Raw genomic sequence first — 22,147 nt, 5'->3', positions numbered from 1 at the left:
GCAAAATATTGAAATCTCTATATTCTCTGTGGTTAAAAAAAGGAAGAAAGCTATTGAGTATTTCTCAAGCATCTCATTCTCCCCAGCATTGGCAAATGGGAGTAGGGAAGAAAGCTAATGTTTCTTGAGTGCTTACTATGCACAAGGCACCAGGCTGTGTGCTTTAAGCACATTATTCTCAAGAGCAACATCCACTCATCTTTCAAGACTTCAGTCAAGCATCGCTTCCTCCACGTACACCGTTCTTGCCATCCTCTTCCATTGTAGAGTGGACCCCTCCCTTCTTTCTGCCCCTTCTGCCCTCTAACATTGCATCATTGAAGCCATGTTGCACATCTTGGTGTCCGTTTCTGCCCTTTTTCTAGACCTGTCTGTCCAAAGTGGAAGCCACAAGTTACAAGTGCCACTGTACATTTGAAATGTGTCTAGTCCAAATTGAGACGTGCTGTAAGTATAAAATACACGCCAGATTTTGAAGTCTTAGTATGAAAAATGGAATGTAAAATATCTCATTAATAATCTTTATGTTGACTATATGTTGAAATAATAACATTCTGGATATATTGGGTTAAATAAAAAAGTCATGTGATGCATAATTACTTTTTGGTCAATGATGGACAGTATATACGATCGTGGTCCTGTAAGATTAGTACCATGTAGCCTAGGTGTGTAGTAAGCTATACCATCTAGGTTTGTGTAAGTGCACTCTATGATGTTTGCACAATGACAAAATTGTCTAACAATGCTTCTCTCAGGAGGTATCCCTGTTATTAAGCAATGCATGATTATATTATTAAAATGAATTTTCCTTGTTTCTTTTTTTTTTAATGTGACTACTAGAAAATTTAACTTTGTATGTGGCTCACACTTCTATTTTTATTGGATAGCACAGTTCTAGACTGTGAGTTTCTTGAGGAAAGGTCTGAGTCTTGTTTTCTTTCTATTTATAGGTCCCAGGACAGGTCCTGTGCCCATTAGTGTTCATTAAAAATTTGTTGAGCAAACACATGGTTTCATTTAATGTAGAGCCCCAGAGTTCCTGGCCCCAATGAAGAAGAGACCTGAAATTTGGGAGGAGGATCCCAATGAAGTCACTCATGGTGACATCACAGAGGCGTTTTGGCTGTCTCATCTGAGCAAAAATCTGTACTTTCCAGGGGGAAGAGACCAAGTAACAAAACAAAAAGCAAAAAAGAAGGGGTAATGTGAGCTAATGGGATAGCTGGAGTGGGGAGTTGGGGGGGGGGGTGGTTAGTAAGACTGAAATACAGTTTGTGGAAAGCCTCAGAAGCTTCCCCCTTTGACTGCAGAATCAGGAGTAAATTCCCTGGAAGAGATAGTGGCAGCTCTGGGCATTTGTTCTTTAGCTCCTTGCTGCTCCCATACACACCAATGGCTTCTCGTGGCTGTCTATCTGAGGGCATTTTCTGGTCACAGCAATGTACTTGGTTCACACAGGAGGAAGGTCAAGAGTGTTGGGGAATCGACACGCTTGTTAAGAATAACCCTCAACCGCTGATGCATGGAAATTGATGGATAAATACATTCTCCTCACCTTCACGTGGGACAACTCTGGGGCATGTCTACAGTCTCCCACTGTGGTAACCTGCTCATCAACACACCCTGAACTGGCTTCTTCCCTTTCCTGTTTTATGTTCCCACTCCCCCATCTGTGCTTCTTGGGATCACCTCAACACTGCTGACATTCAAATCCTTGTTTCAATGTGTGATTCTGGAGGGCAGGGAATCAAGGTATCTAATGTCTAACTCGGGACCACCTTTGGGTTCATCTCATATCCCTCCTCCCATTAAACCCCTCATTTACTCTTAGTAATCACCTCCAGACCCCAACCTTTCATGTCACACCATTGCACTCCTTATTCCTTTCCATGGAAACCCAAAATTATCAAGTTGGCATTCAAAGACCTCCAAATCTGGTACTCATTTCCCATAATGCCTTTCTTCTGTGCTACTCCATCCCCGTGTGTGTATGTCAGCTACACTGGTCCACTCTCTATTCCTCCAACATGCACATCTAAAGTTCTCCCCTCCTTGCTTTTACACAAATGTTTCCCTATGTCCAAAATGGCTTTTGAAAGGTTTACCTCCCTCACTACCCTAGCCTCATCCACACTGCTAAAAAGAATCCTGTTTCTAACGGCTAGACGACCTTCCCATTCTCCAAGTTATAAGTGAAGATGTGGATTTTAGTTTAAATTCCAGTTTTTGTTGCCGGACTGTGTTTAAATGTGACAGTGCACCAACACTGGCCATGTGAGGCCATGAGATTTATATGGAATACATGAGCATTACATGAGAATTTACAAGAAAATTCTCTGGACAGCAATTTGTAAGAATTTCACTGACAATGTGACTACCTTTCCTACTTTGTAAATTCAGGTTTATATATGTGGCGTTTTATTGACATGAGACCAGCTTTATTTTTTGGCGGGGAGGACTTCCTGCTGAGAAATACGGCAGACACGGTAAGCCTCTCTAATCCTGAATTCCTCTTTCATGAAATCTTAGCCCTTCGGGATTTAATTTTGTGTATGTCTTTGATAACCTTGAGGATATTAGATGATGAAATAAAAATGGTTGAGATGTGTGAGCTTTAAAATTAGCACTTCACCAAATGTGAATTCACCGAATGTCACTTCACTGAATTTCTGGATGGAGGGCCAGAAAAAAAAATGCTTCTTGATACGCACATTATTTGCTACAAAGCAAAACGAATTTACAAACATATCCTTGAAATCAGGAAGCAGACTCCCTGAAGAGTTTGTAGTGAGCGAGGGATGGTAATTTGAAATGCATTGCATTTCATCCTTATTTAAGTCAAGAAGCATGACAAGGCAGTCAGCGGCATGGTTTCTAGCTTGGCTCCACCTCCTGGCTTCACTTCTTACTAGCTGTGTGATTTTAAACAAGTGCAAAAAAAAAAAAAAAATCTCCTTATGCCTCAGTCTTGTCGTCTATAAAATGGGCATAATGGTAAACGCTACCTCTCAGGGCTGTTGGGAGGATAAGTGAGTTAATACATATATAGCTCATTTAACAGCATACAGTAGGTGCCTTATAAATGTCATTATAATTATTGTTATTATATGATGTCTTAATTCTTCTTTTATTTGGTGGTTTTCCTTTCTTGCTTGAGGGAACCTGAATGTCTTTTTAAAGGCTTGTCTCATCTCAACCCCATTTTTCTCTGTAGTCTTTAGTTTCTCATCTGGAGATTCTTCTATGACGTGTTTTGAATTTTTTTATTTCTCCTTTTTCGGTTACCCATTCCTGGCATTTAATAGTGGGGCTGCTTTTCCAATAATGCTGGAGTAACTGATGCCAGGCGAGGTGATGCTATGCTGAATACTTTATTTATATTTTTTATGTAAACATAATTTGCTTTGTAGGCACAATATAACAAAAGCTCTAAAGCCACAAATACATTAGACAATGTTTCAGTTCACTCCAATCAAGCTTAAATTACAGAGAAGCCTTCACAGTTCCTTTAAGGCAAACTGAGACGTTCTTTATACTTCCTGCGAGAAACGATCATGTGACAGGAAAGAAGGTGTTGAAAATGAGAGTGCATTGAACATTTAATTTTGACATTTTATTTTTTTCCTATTCTTCATAGCATAAATTGATCTTATTGGTCAAATTCTAGTTTTCTCTTCTCATTCTGTATTCTGAGGAGACAAAAAGGTTTTCTTTAACCAGCTGGCATCATTTGTGATTATTGTATTAAATTTGCTAGTTGAAAAAACAGATGTAGGGAGGAATGACTTTTCATGCTTCTCCTTTGGACATAAAAAGGCCATCTGGATTCTGAATGTTGAGTTCCCACGCCCCTGGTGGAGGAGAGCCCAGATATAGCCAGTGGCTCTTTGCTCCCCCTGCCCTAGGAAATGTCATTTCTGACCAGCTCACCAGCAATGTTACTTGGGTGGCGGTTCTTCTTAAGATCCCTTTTTCAGCCTGGTTATGGGAGAAACATGACCAACAACACAGCATTTATTGAAGGTGTTGAGGGGATAAAGCCTCTACATTCTCTCTCTAATGGCCCAGAAGTGGAATATTGGTGAGACCTGGGGAAGGAAGAGAAATGAGGTTGGTGTCTTCTTTCAAGATACTCTCATCTCTCTGCTCCTCAGATGGCAGCACCCTCTCTTGTCTTCATATTTTACAAGTACATTCACAATGTGGAGAAAATCCCTTGAGATAAATATTTGGCATAAATAAGTCATCATCACAAGCTTAAGATAGGAAAAAAAGAACATGATCAATGAGGTGACATTTCTTACCAAAGGACTTTGAGACTAAAACAGGTAATTCCTGAAATGTACTCATTCCCATCACTTGGGGGAGTTGGGACCACCCTAAGGCTCATTGGTGGAAAGACTGAGCAATGCACGAATCCTCAGATGTTTTCTAGAATGCAAAGTGAGTGGGGATGCTAGTCATGCGGGCTCCCCATGTTTCCAGCTTGGTTTATGAGTGATAGAGTCAGCCCTTTGGGCCAAAAGAACTGAGAAGAGGGAACGAGGAGCCCCCTTGTGGAGACTTTGAGCCTCTTTCTCTTCCTGCATGGGAACTGTTCACCTTAAGCTATGTCAAATGGGGTGGGGCTGGGGTGGGGTTTCTTAGGCATTTAGGAGCTGGAAAATTGGACAAGGCGTGCAATCAGGTAGTTCAGTGCCTGATTTCCAAAAAGCAGGGGCCCTGCAAAGAGTCTGCACCATAATTTCATGTTCTGGAAGAGAGGAAGTACACATTTGGCATCAGATACTGAACGTCAACCTTTTGTATCAATAGAGTTTGTTACATGGGAGCATGCTTTGGCAAGAAAAGAGATACTGATTTTTTCCAAATACGGTCTAGAAGGGAGGTCTTCTTTGGGGGATCCTTGGTAAAGGTGGCTACTCACTACCAAGAAATGGAAATGGCAAAATTGGCAATGCCAGTGGCAGGTGTGCAAACACACGTAAGTCTCAGTAATGACTTCTGAAATAGTCCCACACATGGTGAGTTTTCTTAAAATTAAAATAAAATATGGCGGGGGGGAGGAGTTTGCTCATGAGATGTGGTTTCAGAGGAGACATCTCTGTGGCTGGTCCTCAAACTCAGGCTGTTGGCCCATCTTCTATTCTGAAAAATTCTCAGCTGTTTCCCTGTGTTTATAGATAAGAACCAGTGAAGGGATTAAACATCAGTGGACAAAGGAGAGTGGTTCGACCTTCGGACCATGAAGCAACTGAATGAAGGTAAGAAAGTTGCCTTTTAAACAGGGAGAAGGAAAGTACTATGTGGAGAGGTCCTAAATTTATGGGCTCATGAAAACATCTCCTGGCCTACCCTCTTTCTGCCAGCCAAATTGGCAAGTGCTCTTGTCAGAAGCGTGGGTGGCTGGCAGCAAAAAGTGTCACTGGCCTGAAGAATTCTAGGACCTGGACAGCGCTCTGTGACAACACCTTCCAATCCAAACTTGTCTTTGCCCATGTCTGGTCTCTTAGGTATTGGGCCTGTGGGCTTGTATTCATTTGCAAGGCTGTTCTAGAACTGTTGAGAAGGACCCAATGATGGATGGTTTTGAAAGTGGGGGGAGGGGAGAGTGTTATTCACAGATCGGGGAAGGGACACAATACTGCATGGAATGGGATTGGCACTTAATTTCAAAAACAACAGTGATCAACAGCTTTTTAGCTCAGCTGACTGCAGACAAACACGACACGCACTGGATTACAGCATTTGTTCACTGGGGCACAGAAGAGCTTTCTCAGCCAGCTCCTCTTCTTTCAAACCATCCTTCACATCCTCCTGCCTGGGTCCTGGGTCACTGGATGAAGGGCATCCGTTCCTTGTTTTCACTGTCACCCTCGTGGTCCTCCTCCTCTTCTCCTGCTTCACTGGTCTCTGTGCTGTCATTGGCCATCTGTAATTCAACAGAGGACTTGTTAGAGGCCTCTGCTATCTGTCTCCTACCTTCTCTGAGCTTCTGATGACGCTCTGGGAAGGCTTCCTGGCCCCCTCTGCCAACAGCTGCTGAATGGGGAGCGACACACTCCTGTGGAGCCTTGACCCTGTGCTGTTTCCTTTTGTGTTAGGTGCTTGTCCTAGCATGACCTCACTGGACCCATCTTGGGTCCATTTAGCCTGGCTACATGCTCCTTCGTCTTTGAGCCTAGTCTTCCACCCAGATGAGCTGTGGCCTCCTTCCCGCCACAGAGATGCTCCAAATACCACAGATCCGAATTGGCCCACCCTCCATCATCGTTTTATTTCTTTAGGTACCGGGGTAGAAGCCCACCTGAAATTGAGGAACAAGGACAATGACATATGCCGAGGCAGGTCCTGAGCTCTCACTCTGAAAGGTGGGCTTTTCAACTCCTGCTTTGATGAGAATCCCCTGAATGGTCATACAGGCCTTCCTACCAGCCTGAGGGCCCAGCAGGACCTCACGTGTGATGGAGGCAGGCAGCATCTCAGGGAGGGAAGCTAGTGCCAACTGTTTTGCTTGAAAGCAATAAGCTGTTCAGGATGGCTCTAGGTCTGCTTTACCGATGGGGCCGTGATAGACTTGGTCACGTGTTTAAAGAAGACAGTGTAGGTGCACAGAGGACCCGGGATCCTAGCCCCCTTCTCCTCCCTAACCTCAACCCCTCATCTGCCTTCAAACCTTTGCTGGCACACTCCTGGAACTTGGTAAGCATTTAATAAACTATATCAATATTGTTATCAGTCCCTTGCACTTTGTAAAATGCCCTCTCATTAAATCATCCTTCATTGAGTGAAATGGCCATGATTCCTAAACTACATTATGGCTAGAGACGCCAAAAAAACACTTTTGAAAGTATACTCTTCAGACTAAAACATGCAAGAAATTGAGTTCTTTCTTTTATAAATGACTGATACAGCTTCAAGACTAAAGACGGCAGAAAACAAACAAAACACTCTTCCTAAGTATTTTCTTTGTTAAACCTTTCTGAGAACTTAGTGTGCATGAGACAATGCTTGTGTGTATCATTTTAACTGATTTGTGAGAATTGATCAACCTTTAGTTTACAGACAGGGGGACCAAAGCTGGAGTGGCAAAGTTAAGTGGCCAGGTCACACACAGGGCTCAGAGTCAGGCTTTGAATCTATGCAGTCTGACGACAGTCTTGTGTTGACCATTACACTACATAGTCCCCCACAAGTGGCCGTTGGTGAGCGTCTGGGATGTGAGTGTGACATGCTTCCCTCCCAGTGAGGTCCCTGGATGTAAGGGTTTTATCCTGATAAAAGGAAACAAAATCAACGGACCCAACAGGAGGCATCTCGGAGGCAGCTGGCATCATTCTGTTGAGTCTGTGAATGTGCATTTCTTAGGATTTACCAGGAATTCCTCCTACTTGTGGCAGCCAAGAGAGAGCACTTGTCACAGACACAGGTCCATTGTTTCTGTCCTTTCCTGACTGCCTTCAGGCTGCTCTTGAAATGCCCTCACTGAAGCATTTTCCTTTCCTTCTTAGCATTCATCTCAGTTTGTCACTAATCCCTCATGCCATCATTTGATTCCCGCTGGCCTCCCGGGAGCCAGGGAGCTGCCTGCCTGCATGTCCCTCCGCCCTACCTGTGTCTGCCCCTGATAGACCCTCTTGTGTGGAACTGAACAGATCCCTCTGCTTTTGACTCACCAGTGGAGTCGGGGTCTTCTCGACATCCAGAATTAACTTGCCGATGTTCCCTCGGTCGTGGATCCGCTGCATGGCCTCCTTCACCTGAGAGAGAAAGAGAAAAACGGAAGCTCTGGTTAGGTGAGACGTTGCCCAGGTGAAAAGGGAGCCTGGAAAAGCCAAACCACCGCCTGCCCACCAGGGGGCGCTGTGGGTCAAGTTTAGTGGCTGAGCCCGCCATGTATTGGACCCTGGAGACAAATAGTTTGGTTGTGTCGTTCACACACTCTGATCTTTTGAAATAACTTGGTGTCCCGGGTGTAAAGATGGGAGTGATAGTTCCCGACATAAGTCCATGAAAATTTATTTAAAAAAGAGGTAGAGGGAGAAGGGTGCTGTGGAATTCCAAGAGGTACACGCTGCAAAGTGGCAGGGGACGTCAGCCAGAGTAAATTTTGACCAATGAAATGATTTTTTGAGGATCGTTTGTGCCCTCCTTGCCTAAACGTTATATCACTCTGACTCACAGCGTGGCTAAAATGATCCATTAACCCAGGCCAAAGTACATTCAGGAAAATTCCCGTGATTCCTGGTTATTGGGTGCAAATTTTGTCTCCATCTAAGAAGAGATTTCCCCAGAGCCAGTGTTCCCCAGAAAAGAGGACCTACTGTTTTCTTTCAAATGAGGGGGCCAATAGATGTCTCACAGGACCCTCTAAAAAAGCAAGAGTGTGGGGCCAGCTGGTGGCTGAGTGGTTAAGGTTCTGTGTACTCTGCTTTTGCAGCCCGGTTTGCAGGTCCAGATTGGGGCTGTGGACTATGGACTTGTTTCGCTCACCAGCCATGCTGTGGAGGCATCCCACACACAAAAGAGAGGAAGACTGGCACAGATGTTAGCTCAGGGGCAATCTTCCTCAAGCAAAAAAAAAGAGGAATGTTGGCAACTGATGTTAGCTCAGGGCGGATCTTCCTCACTCAAAAAAAAAAAAAAAAAGAAGCAAGAGTGTGACATAATCTGATTGATGCTTTGAACGTTTCATTCCATTGCTGTGTAGAAAATGAACTGGAGGGGGTGCTGCGAGGATTAACTGAGATAAGGAATGGGCAGAAGAGATCCCAGAGCTCGGTGTGAGTCCATCCTCCACATCTTTTAGTGAAATCTAAATGGAAATGCAACATCTTTTGATTAAAACAAAAGAGTTACAATAGATGTAGCCTAAATAATTTTCCTGAAGTCTCAGATTTTTAAATATTTTTGTTCATTCATCCAGTCAGGAAATATTCATTAAGTATTGCTTATAGGCTAGACACCATGGTTTAACAAGAAATTAAAACGAAAGCGACGGCGTCTGCCTTTGAGGAACTCAATCTGGGGCTCATCGAGCTGTTTACTTGTATAAAAACCAAAGCTGACTCTCATTTGGATAAAAACTTGACAGAGCCATTAAGATGTGCATATTCTAATTGCTTTTCTGGGCCTTTGTCCTAAAGCATAATTCAAATTATGGGAAAAAACTCACCACACAAAAGATACTCAATCACAGCAGTGCTTTTAATGGCAAAACTCTGAAGCAACTTATATGTCACAGAATAAGGGAAAGTTAAGTAAACCATGCCTCTTTCTTTTATCTATTGAATGGAAATGTTATGTAGCTGTTAAAGTGCTAATTATAAGGAATGTACAGCAAGATTCAATGCCTTTATAATATTGTTGTGAGAAAATTAAGACATATTTTTTTTTTTTACATCTTGCCATAGGAACACAGAAATCCTAAAATACCTAGAAAGGAATTTGGATATATGATAAAATGTTATGTAGGGGAAATGAGTGCTTTTAACTCTAGTGTCCAAACATTATTTGGTAACATGTTATCAAATCAGTAAATTAAAATGTATCTTTAGGTGCAGTCTTTGGGTAACCTAGCATTGGTTAGAATCAACCTGTGCTTTATAGACTGACAGTGTCATCTGATTGCTAAACTTCCTGACCCTAATACATAATGATGTATTATTGTACATAATATATGTATTGTACATACATAATGATGTATGTATGTAGTGATGAATGTTGCTTTTCAAAGTTCTTTCATATTTGGTCATAACAATAGCTACTATTTATGGAGAATCTTTAAATATCATGGCAGACAGCTTCTAAAATGGCTCCCAACCATCCCCACCTCCTGGCACTCACACCCATGTGTAATTCCCCTCCCCTTGAATACTGACTGGACCTAGTGACTTGCTTCTAACCAAGAGAATACAGCAAAAGTGATGGGATGTCACTTCCAAGATTAGGTTATAAAAGACTGTGACTTCTGTCTCGCAGTCCCTCTTTCTTTGACTCTTCTTGTCTTCTTGCTCTGATGACACAAGCTCTAGCCAACAGCCAGTGAGAAACTGATATCCTCAATCTAAAAGCCCAAGAGGAACTGGATCTCGCTGACAACCAATGGGAGAGCTTGGAAGCAGACCCTTCCCGAGTTGAGCGCTGAAATAAGACCATAGCCCTGGCTGACACCTTGATTGAAGCATGGGGAGAGATCCCAAGGCAAAGGACCAGCGAAGCCATGCCCAGATTCCTCATCCACAGAAACTCTGGGATCGTAATGTTGTTTTAAGCCAAAAAATTTTGGGGGTAATTTGTTATGCAGCAATAGAGAACTAACACATTCTTACCTTGCATACATAATTCTTACCTTGCAAGATATATATTATACCTATTTTACAGGTAAGTACCTTGATGCTCAAAGATATAAATAACTTGTTCAAAGATTACATGGCTATCGGCGACGGAATTGTGGTTCAAACTCAGGTTTGTCAGACTTCAAAACCAATGCTTTTTCCCAATTCCACCCACACCGTGTTGCTTCATTTGATTTTCAAAGGCAGAGGAAAGTGGTAGGTTACATCTGACATGACGGCTTCCCAGAATTCAGCTGTTTATTACCCTGGCAAGTCATTAAGCACCTGGAAACTCCCTGGGGATTAGAAACAATTTTTAAGCTGCTTCTCCAATAAGATAGAGCCCAGGGAAGCTGAAAAGCTATTTTCTTACCAGTGAAAGATTATTGTGATGCTAGAAAAAAAGCCCCCTACAGGGCTGGCTCTAATCTGCATAGTTTTGGGACATTTCTTTCTGAAATGAATCAACTCCTTGGGGGGGAGGGGGGGTTTGGGGGGGAGGGTGGAGAAAGGGTTAGGAGTTTTTCAAGAGACAACTGAAGTAGTCTGATCCCAGGGACGCTGTCTGAGTTTACGTTCTCTTAGGCTGCTCTTGGAGATGTGAAAGTGTTCTTTTGATGACAACTTGGAAAGAAACTACCATTTTTTGATCAATTCTTTATCAGTAACAGTATGAGGCATTTTACATATGTTGCTTCATTTTATCTGCACACCAAGCCTCTTAAGCGAGTATTGGCATTATAGTTTCACAGATGAGAAGCCCAAAGGTGAAAAATCTAAGGAGTCTGTCCCAGGTCGCATCTGAAAGGCAGTTAGAACCACGTGGGAACTGAGAGAGCAGCTTATTCCCCTTTTCAGGACTCTGGACAAAAACACAGGTCAGGGCTCTGCTGTCTGCACCCCCAAACTGCCCTTAAATAACACCATCACAGGGTAAAGTCTGCAAAAGGAGATTTTGCTTGAAAGTTACCAGTTTATTGGGGGCTGGCCTGGTGGTGCAGTGGTTAAGTGCCCATGTTCTGCTTCAGCATCCCAGGGTTCGCTGGTTCGGATCCTGGGTGCGGACATGGCACCGCTTGGCAAAAGCCATGCTGTGGTAGGCGTCCCACATATAAACTAGAGGAAGATGGGCATGGATGTTAGCTCAGGACCAGTCTTCCTCAGCGAAAAGAGGAGGATTGGCAGCAGTTAGCTCAGGGCTAATCTTCCTCAAAAAAAAAAGAAAGTTATCAGTTTATAAACTGAGGTACCTCTGTAAGTGACAGCACCCAGAAGATGGTGTTGGCGGCCTCCAGAAAGCTACTTTCTCTTTTATAGCTACCAGAGAGATTTTTCGAAGGCACTAGTCTCTTAAAACTTTTTCCCACTGTGCTCAAGAGAAATGTCCAGTAGACCTGCATTGCCAAATATGGTAGCCACTGGCCACTTGCGGCACTGAGCTCTTAAAATGTGGCTAACACAACTGGATGTGCTGTGAATGTAAACTACAAGCAGCCCTTCAGAGACTTAATAACAAAAGAGAATACGAACTATCTAAGAACTATTGACATCGATTACACGTATATTACTAAAGTTGATTTCGCCTGCTTCTTTGTACTTTTGTGAATGTGGCTACCACACAATTTAAAATTTTGCACATGGCTCACATTATAATTCTGCTAGACAGAAGTGGACCTGATTTTCAGAAGCTGACGTCTGTTGCCCTTTCTGGCTTTGTCGCTCTTCCCCTTCTCCTCTCTCAAGCTCCTCACTCCTGCCACTGGAGACACATCTGAAGTTCACCGAGCCTCTCAGCCTTGTGCCTCTATAGAGGTGCAGTGTAGACTGACCAGTACAGACTGGGTTCCTTCCCAGAGTGCCTTGCTCCTGGAGCTTACTCAGATTTGTCTTGTGGCTGTCGACTGAGATGTGAACTCTTCCAGGAAGCTGCTCTGTGCCCCTCGCCCCTGCCACTCACTGTCTGGGCCAAGTCTCCTTTGAGCTCCCATGGCATCTCAGGCCAGCTGGTAACCTTATCATTACCCTCAGCTTGGAACTTAATCATCAGCCTCACCGCTAAGTTGGAAGTCTCTAGACCAACGCTATGCAACAGAAACATGAAGCGAGCCACAGACGTAATTAAAATTTCTCTAATTAGCCACATTAAGAAATATTTTTAAAAACTGGTGAAATTAATTTTAATAATATATTTTCTTTAACCAAATCTATCCAATATATTATCACTTCAATATATACTCAATATAATGAAGCGTTAATGAGATGTTTTATATTCTTTTTTTTTGGGTACTGAGTGTTTGGAATCCAGGCCGTATTTTACTCTTACAGTGTGTCTCAATTCAGATTAGCTACACTTCAAGTGCCCAGTGGCTGCACATGGCTCCTGTCTACCATACCGGAGAGTGCAGCTCTAGATGGGTGGGACAATCGCACCAACCTCAGGGACCCCAGTGCAAAGGAGTGTCTGGCATATGACGATCTCCACAATAAATGAATGAATGAGTGAATGAATGGATGGATGGATGAGCAAGTGGATATGTGGAGACTGTGAGATGCCATGTGGCTGAGTTGCACCCAGAAGTTTCTGTCCTGTCCATTCCACATCCCAGAGCCCCTGGCCCTGGCAGCTGTCTCTTGGTGGCCTGTTCAGTGCTGCCTGGGTGGCCCAGTGGAGTCTGTTCATAATTGGGGCCATAGTCCCCCACACCCAGTCTGAGATGCCACTGCCAGCTGAGTGGCGGGCCAGATCTGGTCTCAGCAGCTGTATTTTCCACGACTAGGGATTCTGGGCATACTCAGGCCATCTCTGCCAGAGCTAGTTTCCCATCCAGACAGTGGGAGGAAATTTGAGTCATGTCATTCAAACACCTCAAGATGCCAAGATCCTGAGCATAGAGGTCATCTGGGCCTTTTCTGACACTTCTTGTCCCTGGGAGGTAGCTTCAATACCATCCCAAGTGGACGGTGGCAGGAGGTGGTGGGAACATCACTGGGTCCTAGGCTCTGCTTTGACTTGTAATGTCATTCCAGCAAGTCGCTTCATCTCTCTGCCCGTCACCTTCTTAATATTTTAAACAGTAATTACTATACTATCCATTCATTCATTCATTCAGTCACTCATTCAACAGTGCCAAAGCCTTATTCCAGGAGCTGTGTAGAAAGTAATGGGTGAAAAAGATTTGCTCTCTCTGTCCTGAGGGAATCACAGTTTCACTTAGTAAATAGGCTAATCATCATAAAATGCATTTCACAATTTAAAAAATCTGTTCCTGATTTATGTAGCCTCAATGGATCACAACTCATCAGAGTTGGTCCTGTACCATTTGATTCATACTTCAACAAAGTCCATTGGCATTTAAGATGGCATTCAGCACCACCCATGGGGAAAATGTAATTGGCTCAGACCATGTTTGCAGAGGAGCAGTAGTTACGGTCATTCTCATTTCCATCTGCAATGGAACTAGGAGAGGAGGGGTTTCTGGAAACCAGGGAAGATGATGGAGAGCAAATACCCACAAGATCTCCTGCCCTCATGAGGCTTATGATCCTATGGGAGACACAGACTTAATGAAAGAATCACTCAAATAAATGTAAGATTGCCACTTGATAATTCTAAGCTGGTGTTACGAGAATGTGGCTAGGGGACCTGACCTGGTTGGAAGATCAGGGAGGGCTTCTCTGAAGAAGTGTTCATTGAGCTGGGATTTAAAGGATGAGTAGGATGTAGCTAAGACAAGAAGGGAGAGAGGAGCATTCCAAGCAGAGGGAGTAAAATGTCAAAGGAGAGGCTGTAGAGAGGCCAGTGGGCATGAGGATAAAGAAGAAAAGTGGACGAGGGGTCAAGATGCTGGGAAGGCTGGTTGGGGCCTTTGGTGCTACATTCTAAAGAGTTTCCAGGGATGCAGATGCCCACACCAGTTCATACAAATCTAGAATATCCTTGCACTTCCAGTCACTTCCATCTGAGTGGTCAGTTCCTCTCACTTGGGTAATGAGAGTTAACAATGCACAGTCTTTGCTTGGGGTCTCATTTAATGTTTCATAATATTCAATTCTCTTTTGAATGGTGTGAAAGGCACAAAGTCATTAGGGTACAAATGACACCACTTAATAAGCAAAGCATTTGGCTTGTGCTATGAATAGCAATAAGCCTAGCCACCTAAATTAGGAAAAAAGTAAAGATGCATTATTCCACAGATCACCGTGCCTATTAGAGGATAAATTAAAAGGTTTGTAAAATAAGAAATGAGTAATACTATAATTAAGCAATGCATCTACCAAAGTCGCCTGTGGAAGGTTACTCATATTAACAATGTCCATCTTCGGGCGGGATGGATGATTGTCTAAAATCCAAAGTGGGTGTTGAAAAGTGACACACTCATTGCAAGTAGACCTGGAATCTGGAATTTCTGTGTTCTTTGTTCTGGCAAGTAGCTGCAGGAGTCTAAAGTGAGTGAGCCCCGAGATTTTGACCTAGTCGGAAGAGTGACCGGCAAAGTAAAATGTCAGGGACCATGGATTGACCCACCAGGAAGGCAGGGAAAAGATTCAAACACTCAACTTCTTTTTAGACCAGTTGCATATGGGGTCTTCGCAATAATGCAGGGCATGGACTAGGGTGGGGCAAGAGAGGTGACTAGGGTGCAAAATTTAAGGAGGCGCTCACTCAGGGTGGTGCAAATACTGGGGTCAGCACCTGAGAGTGAGCACCTGCTTAAATTTTGCACCTTTGTCACCTGTCTTGCCCCACTCTAGTCCTGGCCCTGCAAGGATGACTAATATCTTTAAAGGAAGGGAAATAGTAAGTAGCTATTATAAGAGAAGTATCTGCTTGGCTACAGGACAGCCAATGTCCAAGGCGATGCTCCAAGAGGATTTTTTAAGAGGCAATTAGTAGGAACACTGGGTTAAAAGAGGTAAGAAATGTTCTGAGAGTGAGGAAGAATGGAAAGCATAAAGCAAGACAGTACAATCTGAATGGAGTAACTGTTCCTTTTTCCCTGGGTACTTGGATGACACCAATTCTCTTAATCAAGAATGTATCATGGCCATAATGGGTTCAAATGAATGAAACACTGAACCAAAAGCCAGAATGTTCCGCAGAAATCTGCAATTCATAATCAAGCCAAACTATATATGTTCTTATCCTATTGCATTTTGAACTAAAGCAAAAGATGAAAAAAATCCAGTGAGTTGCCTCCAATGTTTGTTTTATTTTATTTAGCAATGTTCCCCTGTGTTGGATTTGGATGGTTGAATAGAACTGAGACAGTCAATGGATGCTTCTTCTAACACATGAGTGAGGGCTGGGGAGGAGGAAAAAAGGTGCGTGAGATGATCTCTGTTGCCTGAAGAAAAATATTGGTTGTAAAATCTGTAAGAAAGATGTTTATAGTGTGATGGGGCACAAAAAAGGAAGCAATTGGGGGTGGGAGAAGGATGAAAACCAGGGAAAACTAATGAGAGGAAGTAACTTTCACTCTGAGACTTGAAGGTTGAGGAGACGTATGTCACTTAGCCAAATAGAAGGACATAAAAATAATCTAAGGAAATATTGCTGCACACAGAGAATGAGTCATTGATGGCCACAGGAGCACTGAGGGGGATGATGGTGAGTTACGCACTGAAAATCCTCATGAATTGCTTAAGCTCCTCAAGTCTGCTGGACATGGGGTAGAAAATGACCTGAGCTCCAAAAATTCCACATGATAATGGTAGAACTTACAAAATATAATTCAACTGGTTCTTGCTTTGAATCTTTTCTAGAAAAATCCTCAAACCGTTGGAGAGAGACTCTATTTCTGCTTAGAGGACTCTGCTTCCTTACTAGTGATGTAACTGCCTTGCTTCCAGATAATACCGGTTTTATTTGTTCACAGATGGATAACGGTACCACTCCCTGATGCCTGAAGGTTTTCATCTGGAATTGCCAAACAGGAGAGTTTGTGGAAAAGGATTAGAACTATAAGGAGCCCAAAGACTCTTCAAAGTCTTGAAAGTTCTCAAGTGGCTAGCCATCTTTTCAAAGGGATGACAGCCAGGCCTGCTGACATTTAGGAAAACACAGTTTAGAAGGCAGAGGTGACCTTTCTTTATGCTTGGAGAGAAAAAGCTTGTTTGCAGGTGTTTGGGGCATTTTTAGTACCTAAGGGAATTGAGATATATTGACTATGTTGTCTAGAGACGGCTGTAACTTAGACAAGTTCAAGGGTGCCTAGAGCGCAAAAGTAGAGGTGGCCAACAGAGGCAGATTTGTCTGGGACAAGTTGTCTGGGAACTGTGCAATGGTCTAAAGTAAGGAGTGGGAATAAAAGAGTGATCCTGCTTGTGTAGGAGGCATTTGCAAACCAAGTGCTCCTGTAGAAAGCTGGTTCTCCAAGCACTTTGGCTGAAGGGGAGTTTCTTGTGGATCCTCCCACTTAGAGAGAAAGGATGGGGAAGTGGCTACAGGCTCTGGACCTAGGACCATAGTGATATGATAGTCACAACCTGCCCATTTAGGTTCTGTTAGGAGAATGTAAGAGTTTCAAGGAAAGAGCTGAATCTAAAAACCAGGTAAATTTGAAGGATGAGGCAGAGGCGGTACATCCATGGGATGGTGGGGGACGTTGTTCATTATCATCACGGCAGCTGACATATGACGCATGCTTAGCAGGTGCTGCCACTCAGCAAAGAACCTTATATGCATGACCTCATTTCATTGCATCAACCCCATGAGGTAAGTGGGAGTTTGTCAGACTGTCAATCAAGGGTACATAAAAATATTCTCCTTTTTCTTTTTGAGTCCCTGTTGCTCATGGAGGAGAGCTCAGATGAAACTGAGTTTAACGAGGTTAAATGGCTTGCCCAAGATCAAACAGTGACATATGGAGAAGTCAGGCTTCAAACCGAGCTCTGTGTAACTCTAGGGTTCAATGCACTGTTGCCAGGTATGCGAGAGAGAGATGGAACCAGGGAGAGTGAAGGAGTGGGAGAGGAAGGCAGGCCGTACGGCCCGGGTACTGCATTGTAGGACCAGGAATGCGTTATTTCCTCTGTACTTTCATATGCTTGTTATGACACTTCTTCCATTCTCTCTTGAAGAGTTTCTCAACCTAAGAACTATTGACATTCTGGGTGAGATAATTCTTGGCTGTGGGGATGCTGTCCTGTGTACTGTGGGACATTTAGCACCATCTCTGGCCTCTACCCACTAGATGCCAGTAGCACTCTCCATTGTGACAAACAGAAATGTTTCTAGACATTGCCAAATGTCCTCTGGGGGGCAAAATTGCCTCCAGTTGAGATCTACAGTGTTATGGGAGCGGTCTTCCTCTCTCCACGCCTCCCATTGGTCTGTAGGCTCAAGGTGCCCCACTTCAGTACCCACATGACACCTTGGACAGGGATTTGCCCACAGGAGATTGGATTCTGCTCTATGCCCAGGACTAGGAAGAGTGTGTGGTACACAGCAGGAGCTCAATAACAGAACACATATGGTCTCTGACCTCAAGATGCTCATGATGAGATAAGTTTTTCTCAAAGTATCAACTGAAGGTTGTCTGCATCAAAAGCACAAAGCGCAGCTTTTGAGAAGTAATGTGTTGGCCTCACCCTTGACCTATTGTTGAGGCTGTGGAGGTACCCGACTCTGGCTGATTCTGGGGCTCTGAAGTTTTAGACCCTTGAACTTAACTGGTGCCTCATTTAACAGATATTGACTGCCCACCATGAGTCAGGCACTGTGCCTGGAACAGGAAAAACAAGCCCCTGCTTGGCTAACTGAGATCCCCTGGAGGGGGTAGGCTGGTGTGCCATGTTTTACTATCTGGGTAGGGCTTAGCTTAACCTTTGGCTTCAATATCATCATGTTGGAAGGCGGCAGAGAGCCACAGTTACAACCCCTCCCCTTCTAGGCCAGCTGAGGAGGGGTCACATCCCAGCTTTGGATCCACACACTTGTGCAGAAATCAAACAACTTGATTTCTGCTCAGTGCACTAAGAAACCTTCAGGATATCGTTTCACTGTTAATTAAACCCACTCACTGTCTCTATGTGGCCCCTGAAAGGAGCTGGCAGCTGAGTTTCATCTGCTTATGGTTTGAGGTGATGTTCTCTGTGGTGGTGGGGTCATAGGATGTGTGTATGTAAGTCAGAATTAGCAGGTTACTCGGGCAGCCCACGAGCCCTGGTATAACGAGCCAGATGTTATCACGACATGAGCAGAAAAATCAGAAGCAGAGTTGCAGGCTGGCCATGCAGTGGGAAGGAAGGCCTGTTTCATTTTAAGGAAGGAAACAATAGAATTTAGCATGACCCAATGGCTAGTAGAGCTGTATATCCTTGAGTAAAGAAATGCATATCAGTGCTCTGTCAAGGGAAAACAAAAGTCCAGAAATAAAACAGTATTTGGCTATAACTACAACCAAGTAAATAATGGTTTGCATATGGACAAGAATCTGGAAATACTACCTTGGAAAATCACACCCAATCTACAGGTAAACTAATCATTCTTTCATTTTTTTAAAAAAAATTATGAACACGTGGTAATGCTGGGTAGTATATAAGCTTTCTAGGGCTGCTGAAACAGGGTACATCAAACTGGGTGCCTTAAAACCACAGAAATTTCTCGGCCAGTTCTTCTTTTTTTTTTTTGAGGAAGATTAGCCGTGAGTTAACTGCTACCAATCCTCCTCTTTTTGCTGAGGAAGACTGGCCCTGAGCTAACATCCATGCCCATCTTCTTCTAGTTTATATGTGGGACGCCTACCACAGCACGGCTTGCCAAGCGGCGCTATATCCGCACCCGGGATCCGAACCGGCGACCCCCGGGCGGTCAAAGCGGAACGTGCGAACTTAACCGCCGCGCCACCGGGCCAGCCCGTCTCGTGCAGTTCTGATGCTAGAAGTCTGAAATCAAGGGGTCAGCAGGATTGGTGCCTCCCAAAAGCTCTGAGGAAGAATCTCCTCCATGCTTCTCTCCCAGCTTCTGGTGGTTGCTGGCAAAACTCAGTGCCCTTGGCTCGTAGACACGTCGCTCCCCTCTCTGCCTCTGTCTCCGCATGCTGTTCTGCCATGTTTCTGTGGCTCTTCTCATCATCTTAGAAGGACACCAGTCACACTGATTAAGGGCTTACCCTATTCCAGGATGACCCCATCAGAACATAACTATCTGCAATGTTGCACCGTTGCAAACCACCTGCAATGACGCTCTTTCCAAATAAGGTCACATTTTAGGGTTCAGCGAAGGATAGGATATGAATTTGGGAGGGGGCACTATCCAACCCAAGACAGGTAGTAACGCCTTTTAAAGTTTTAATTTTTCTTTTAAACTCTTTCTTATGAAATAAAATCATATGCAGAAAGCTATACAAAACAAATATATAGTTTGTAACCCCCCAGGTCAAAAAAGTAGAACTTTGTCAGCCATCCCCAAATGTCAACCCCTTCCCCTCCTCTAAATGTCCCCACCTCTGCCCTGACTTGTGGACTGATGACTTCCTTGCATTTCTTTAGTTTTTCACCCATCTGTACATCCCTAGGCACCATAGTTTTGTCTTGTCCATTTAAATAACATGTATACCTTTGTCTTTTAAATCTACAAGTTCTCGTTCCGTTTTGTTGTGGTCCTTGTCATTGCTGGTCAGGTTGTCTGATGCGTAGATTTCCCGCCATCTGGATTTCGTGGACTGTGGAGAGCCGTGCAGGCCAGCATGTTCCCTGTGCTCCGTATTTCCTCCAAGTTGGTAGGAGGTTTGATCAGAAAACAGGTCTTTGCCAAGTCACAAGGTGCTGCTGTGTCCTCTGGGAGTCACAATGGCCAGTTGGCCCTCTTGATGATATTCACTCAATGCCTAGACCCATTCACTTACTGGGGGTTGTGAAACGGTGATGGTCTAATTCCAACACTTCCTGTTATTTATTAGCTGCCTTGATTTTATCAGGCAACATGTCCTTTCATCTATTATTTTGATTACCAGTGATAAACAGTTGACACAGGAAAGGAGAAGAAATAATTGCTGCTTTCCTTGTGTTTACTGGTAGCAACAGACTTTTAAAAGAAACAACGTTAAAGAAACCAAATAAAGCTTTATCAGGAAAACCTTCACTAATTTAATAGTTAATATTTCTTATTTGATACTTAAAAGCTAAAGAACTGGAGCAAAATGTCCATCAGGTATAGGGTGGTTAAGGGAATTAGAGGACACCCTGTAAGGTGCCCTCGTCCCATCTCTTACTGACGTGATAAGGAGAATAAGTAATTGTATATTCAGTGTGATCACATCTATGTAAAATATATATTAATACAAACAATAAATAATAGGTTGTATTAAGCTAACAGTCTTGGCAACATCTGAGTGGGGGGTTATGGCCAGTTTTCATTTTCTTCGTTACACTTTATTTCTATTTATTTACTTAAGCCACTTTACTGAGGTACAATTGGCAAGTAAAACGCTGTACATAATTAGTGTTTACAACTTGATGAGTTTGGAGATGGGTGTACACCCACGAAACCATCACCACCATGAACATATCCGTCACCTCCCAAAATTTCCTTCCATCTTCTTCATTGTAATAATTATGTCTTCTGGTGAGAGCACTTCTCTTAGCAAATGTTACGATACAGTACTGTCAGCTGTAGGTGCTGTGCTGGGCTGTGTAGCAGATCTCTGGAGCTTATTTCTCTGGAGACTTTGTCCCCTTTGACCATCTCCTCCCCATTCTCCCCTCCCCCAGCCCCTGGCAACCACCATTGTACTCTCTGCTTCTGTGAGTTTGACTAATTTAGATTCCACATATAAGTGAGATCATATTTTTCTGTTTGTAAGAGTCCACAATGAGCACGTGCTCACTGCAGAGGAAGCTTTTAAAGTGATGGTGAGTAAAGCCACCAACTCCACTTTGATCATCACAGTCGTGAATCAAAGTTACAGAACAGGGGCTGAGGGAGGCACACGGGGCAGGGGGGTCTGGAGCCTTGCATGGGGATGCATGAGTGCCTCCAAAGTAAAACAAACCACCAGCTGCACAAGAGGAGCCACATGCTGTCATAATCAGTTGCCTCACGTCAAGTGTCTTTTCTGGGATGCTCCATCAGAGGACGCCCTGTGAGTACCGCAGAGACAATGGGTCTAAGAGGAAACTCATTATCTCTCATTGCCTTCCCCCACTTAACTTACTGTTTTCAGGCCACCAGAATCTAAACTGGACCTTTAACTGCAGAAGGCACCTCCCCAGCTGCAGCCAGTCAGTCAGAGGTCTTTGCTCTCATCTCCTTGTATGTTGTCCCCCCTCGTGGTCACAGCCAACCTCAAGGCCTCATCATCTCCCTCCAGGATGATTTTTCCAGCTCCTATTTGGTCTCTGAGGCTCCAGTTTTTCCACGCTCCAATCTGCCCTCATTCTGCTGCCAGAGCTGTGATTACTGATCGATACAGTTGTGTGCCTTTCATGTCCCAAATGCTTGGGACTGTGCTGTAAATTCAGTAATGATATTGATAATAATAGTGATTTTGATGGCTGAACTACCCACTTAGCACATGACCTGAGCACGTGCTAAGTGTCAAGTGTTTTTCATGAAATAGTCCATTTGCTCCTCATTATAACCCTATGATGGACATACCATAATTATTCTCATTTTATATATATACAAAATGAGGATCAGGGAGGTTAATTAACCTGTCTAAGGTCACAGACATATTAGTTACAAGAGCTAGAATTTTACCCTAGATTGCTTCTGAAATACTGACAGATGAAATGATATTATGTCTGCGATTTGCCTTAAAATACTCCAGAAAATAGTGGGGGAGGGGAGGCAACAAAAGAGACAAAAT

General features: G+C 43.6%; 1 protein-coding gene across 1 annotated transcript in view; it reads right to left on the bottom strand.

The window, feature by feature from the left end:
• Window positions 1-3,355: 3,355 nt before the first annotated feature.
• Window positions 3,356-22,147, bottom strand: part of VAT1L (vesicle amine transport 1 like) — a 142,330-nt gene continuing 123,538 nt past the window's right edge. The window contains exons 8-9 of the mRNA XM_008536767.2: window positions 7,677-7,760; window positions 3,356-5,932 (exon numbers count right to left, since the gene is read on the bottom strand). Of these exons, the coding sequence (XP_008534989.2) occupies window positions 5,834-5,932; window positions 7,677-7,760 (183 nt within the window). The 3' untranslated portion in view covers window positions 3,356-5,833. The remainder of the gene's footprint in view (window positions 5,933-7,676; window positions 7,761-22,147) is intronic.

The sequence above is a fragment of the Equus przewalskii genome, chromosome 3 (genome assembly GCF_037783145.1).
Source record: "Equus przewalskii isolate Varuska chromosome 3, EquPr2, whole genome shotgun sequence".
NCBI classification, from domain to species: domain Eukaryota; kingdom Metazoa; phylum Chordata; class Mammalia; order Perissodactyla; family Equidae; genus Equus; species Equus przewalskii.
The sequence above is the reverse complement of the archived record's forward strand: the minus strand, read 5'-3'. Positions and strand labels throughout refer to the sequence as shown.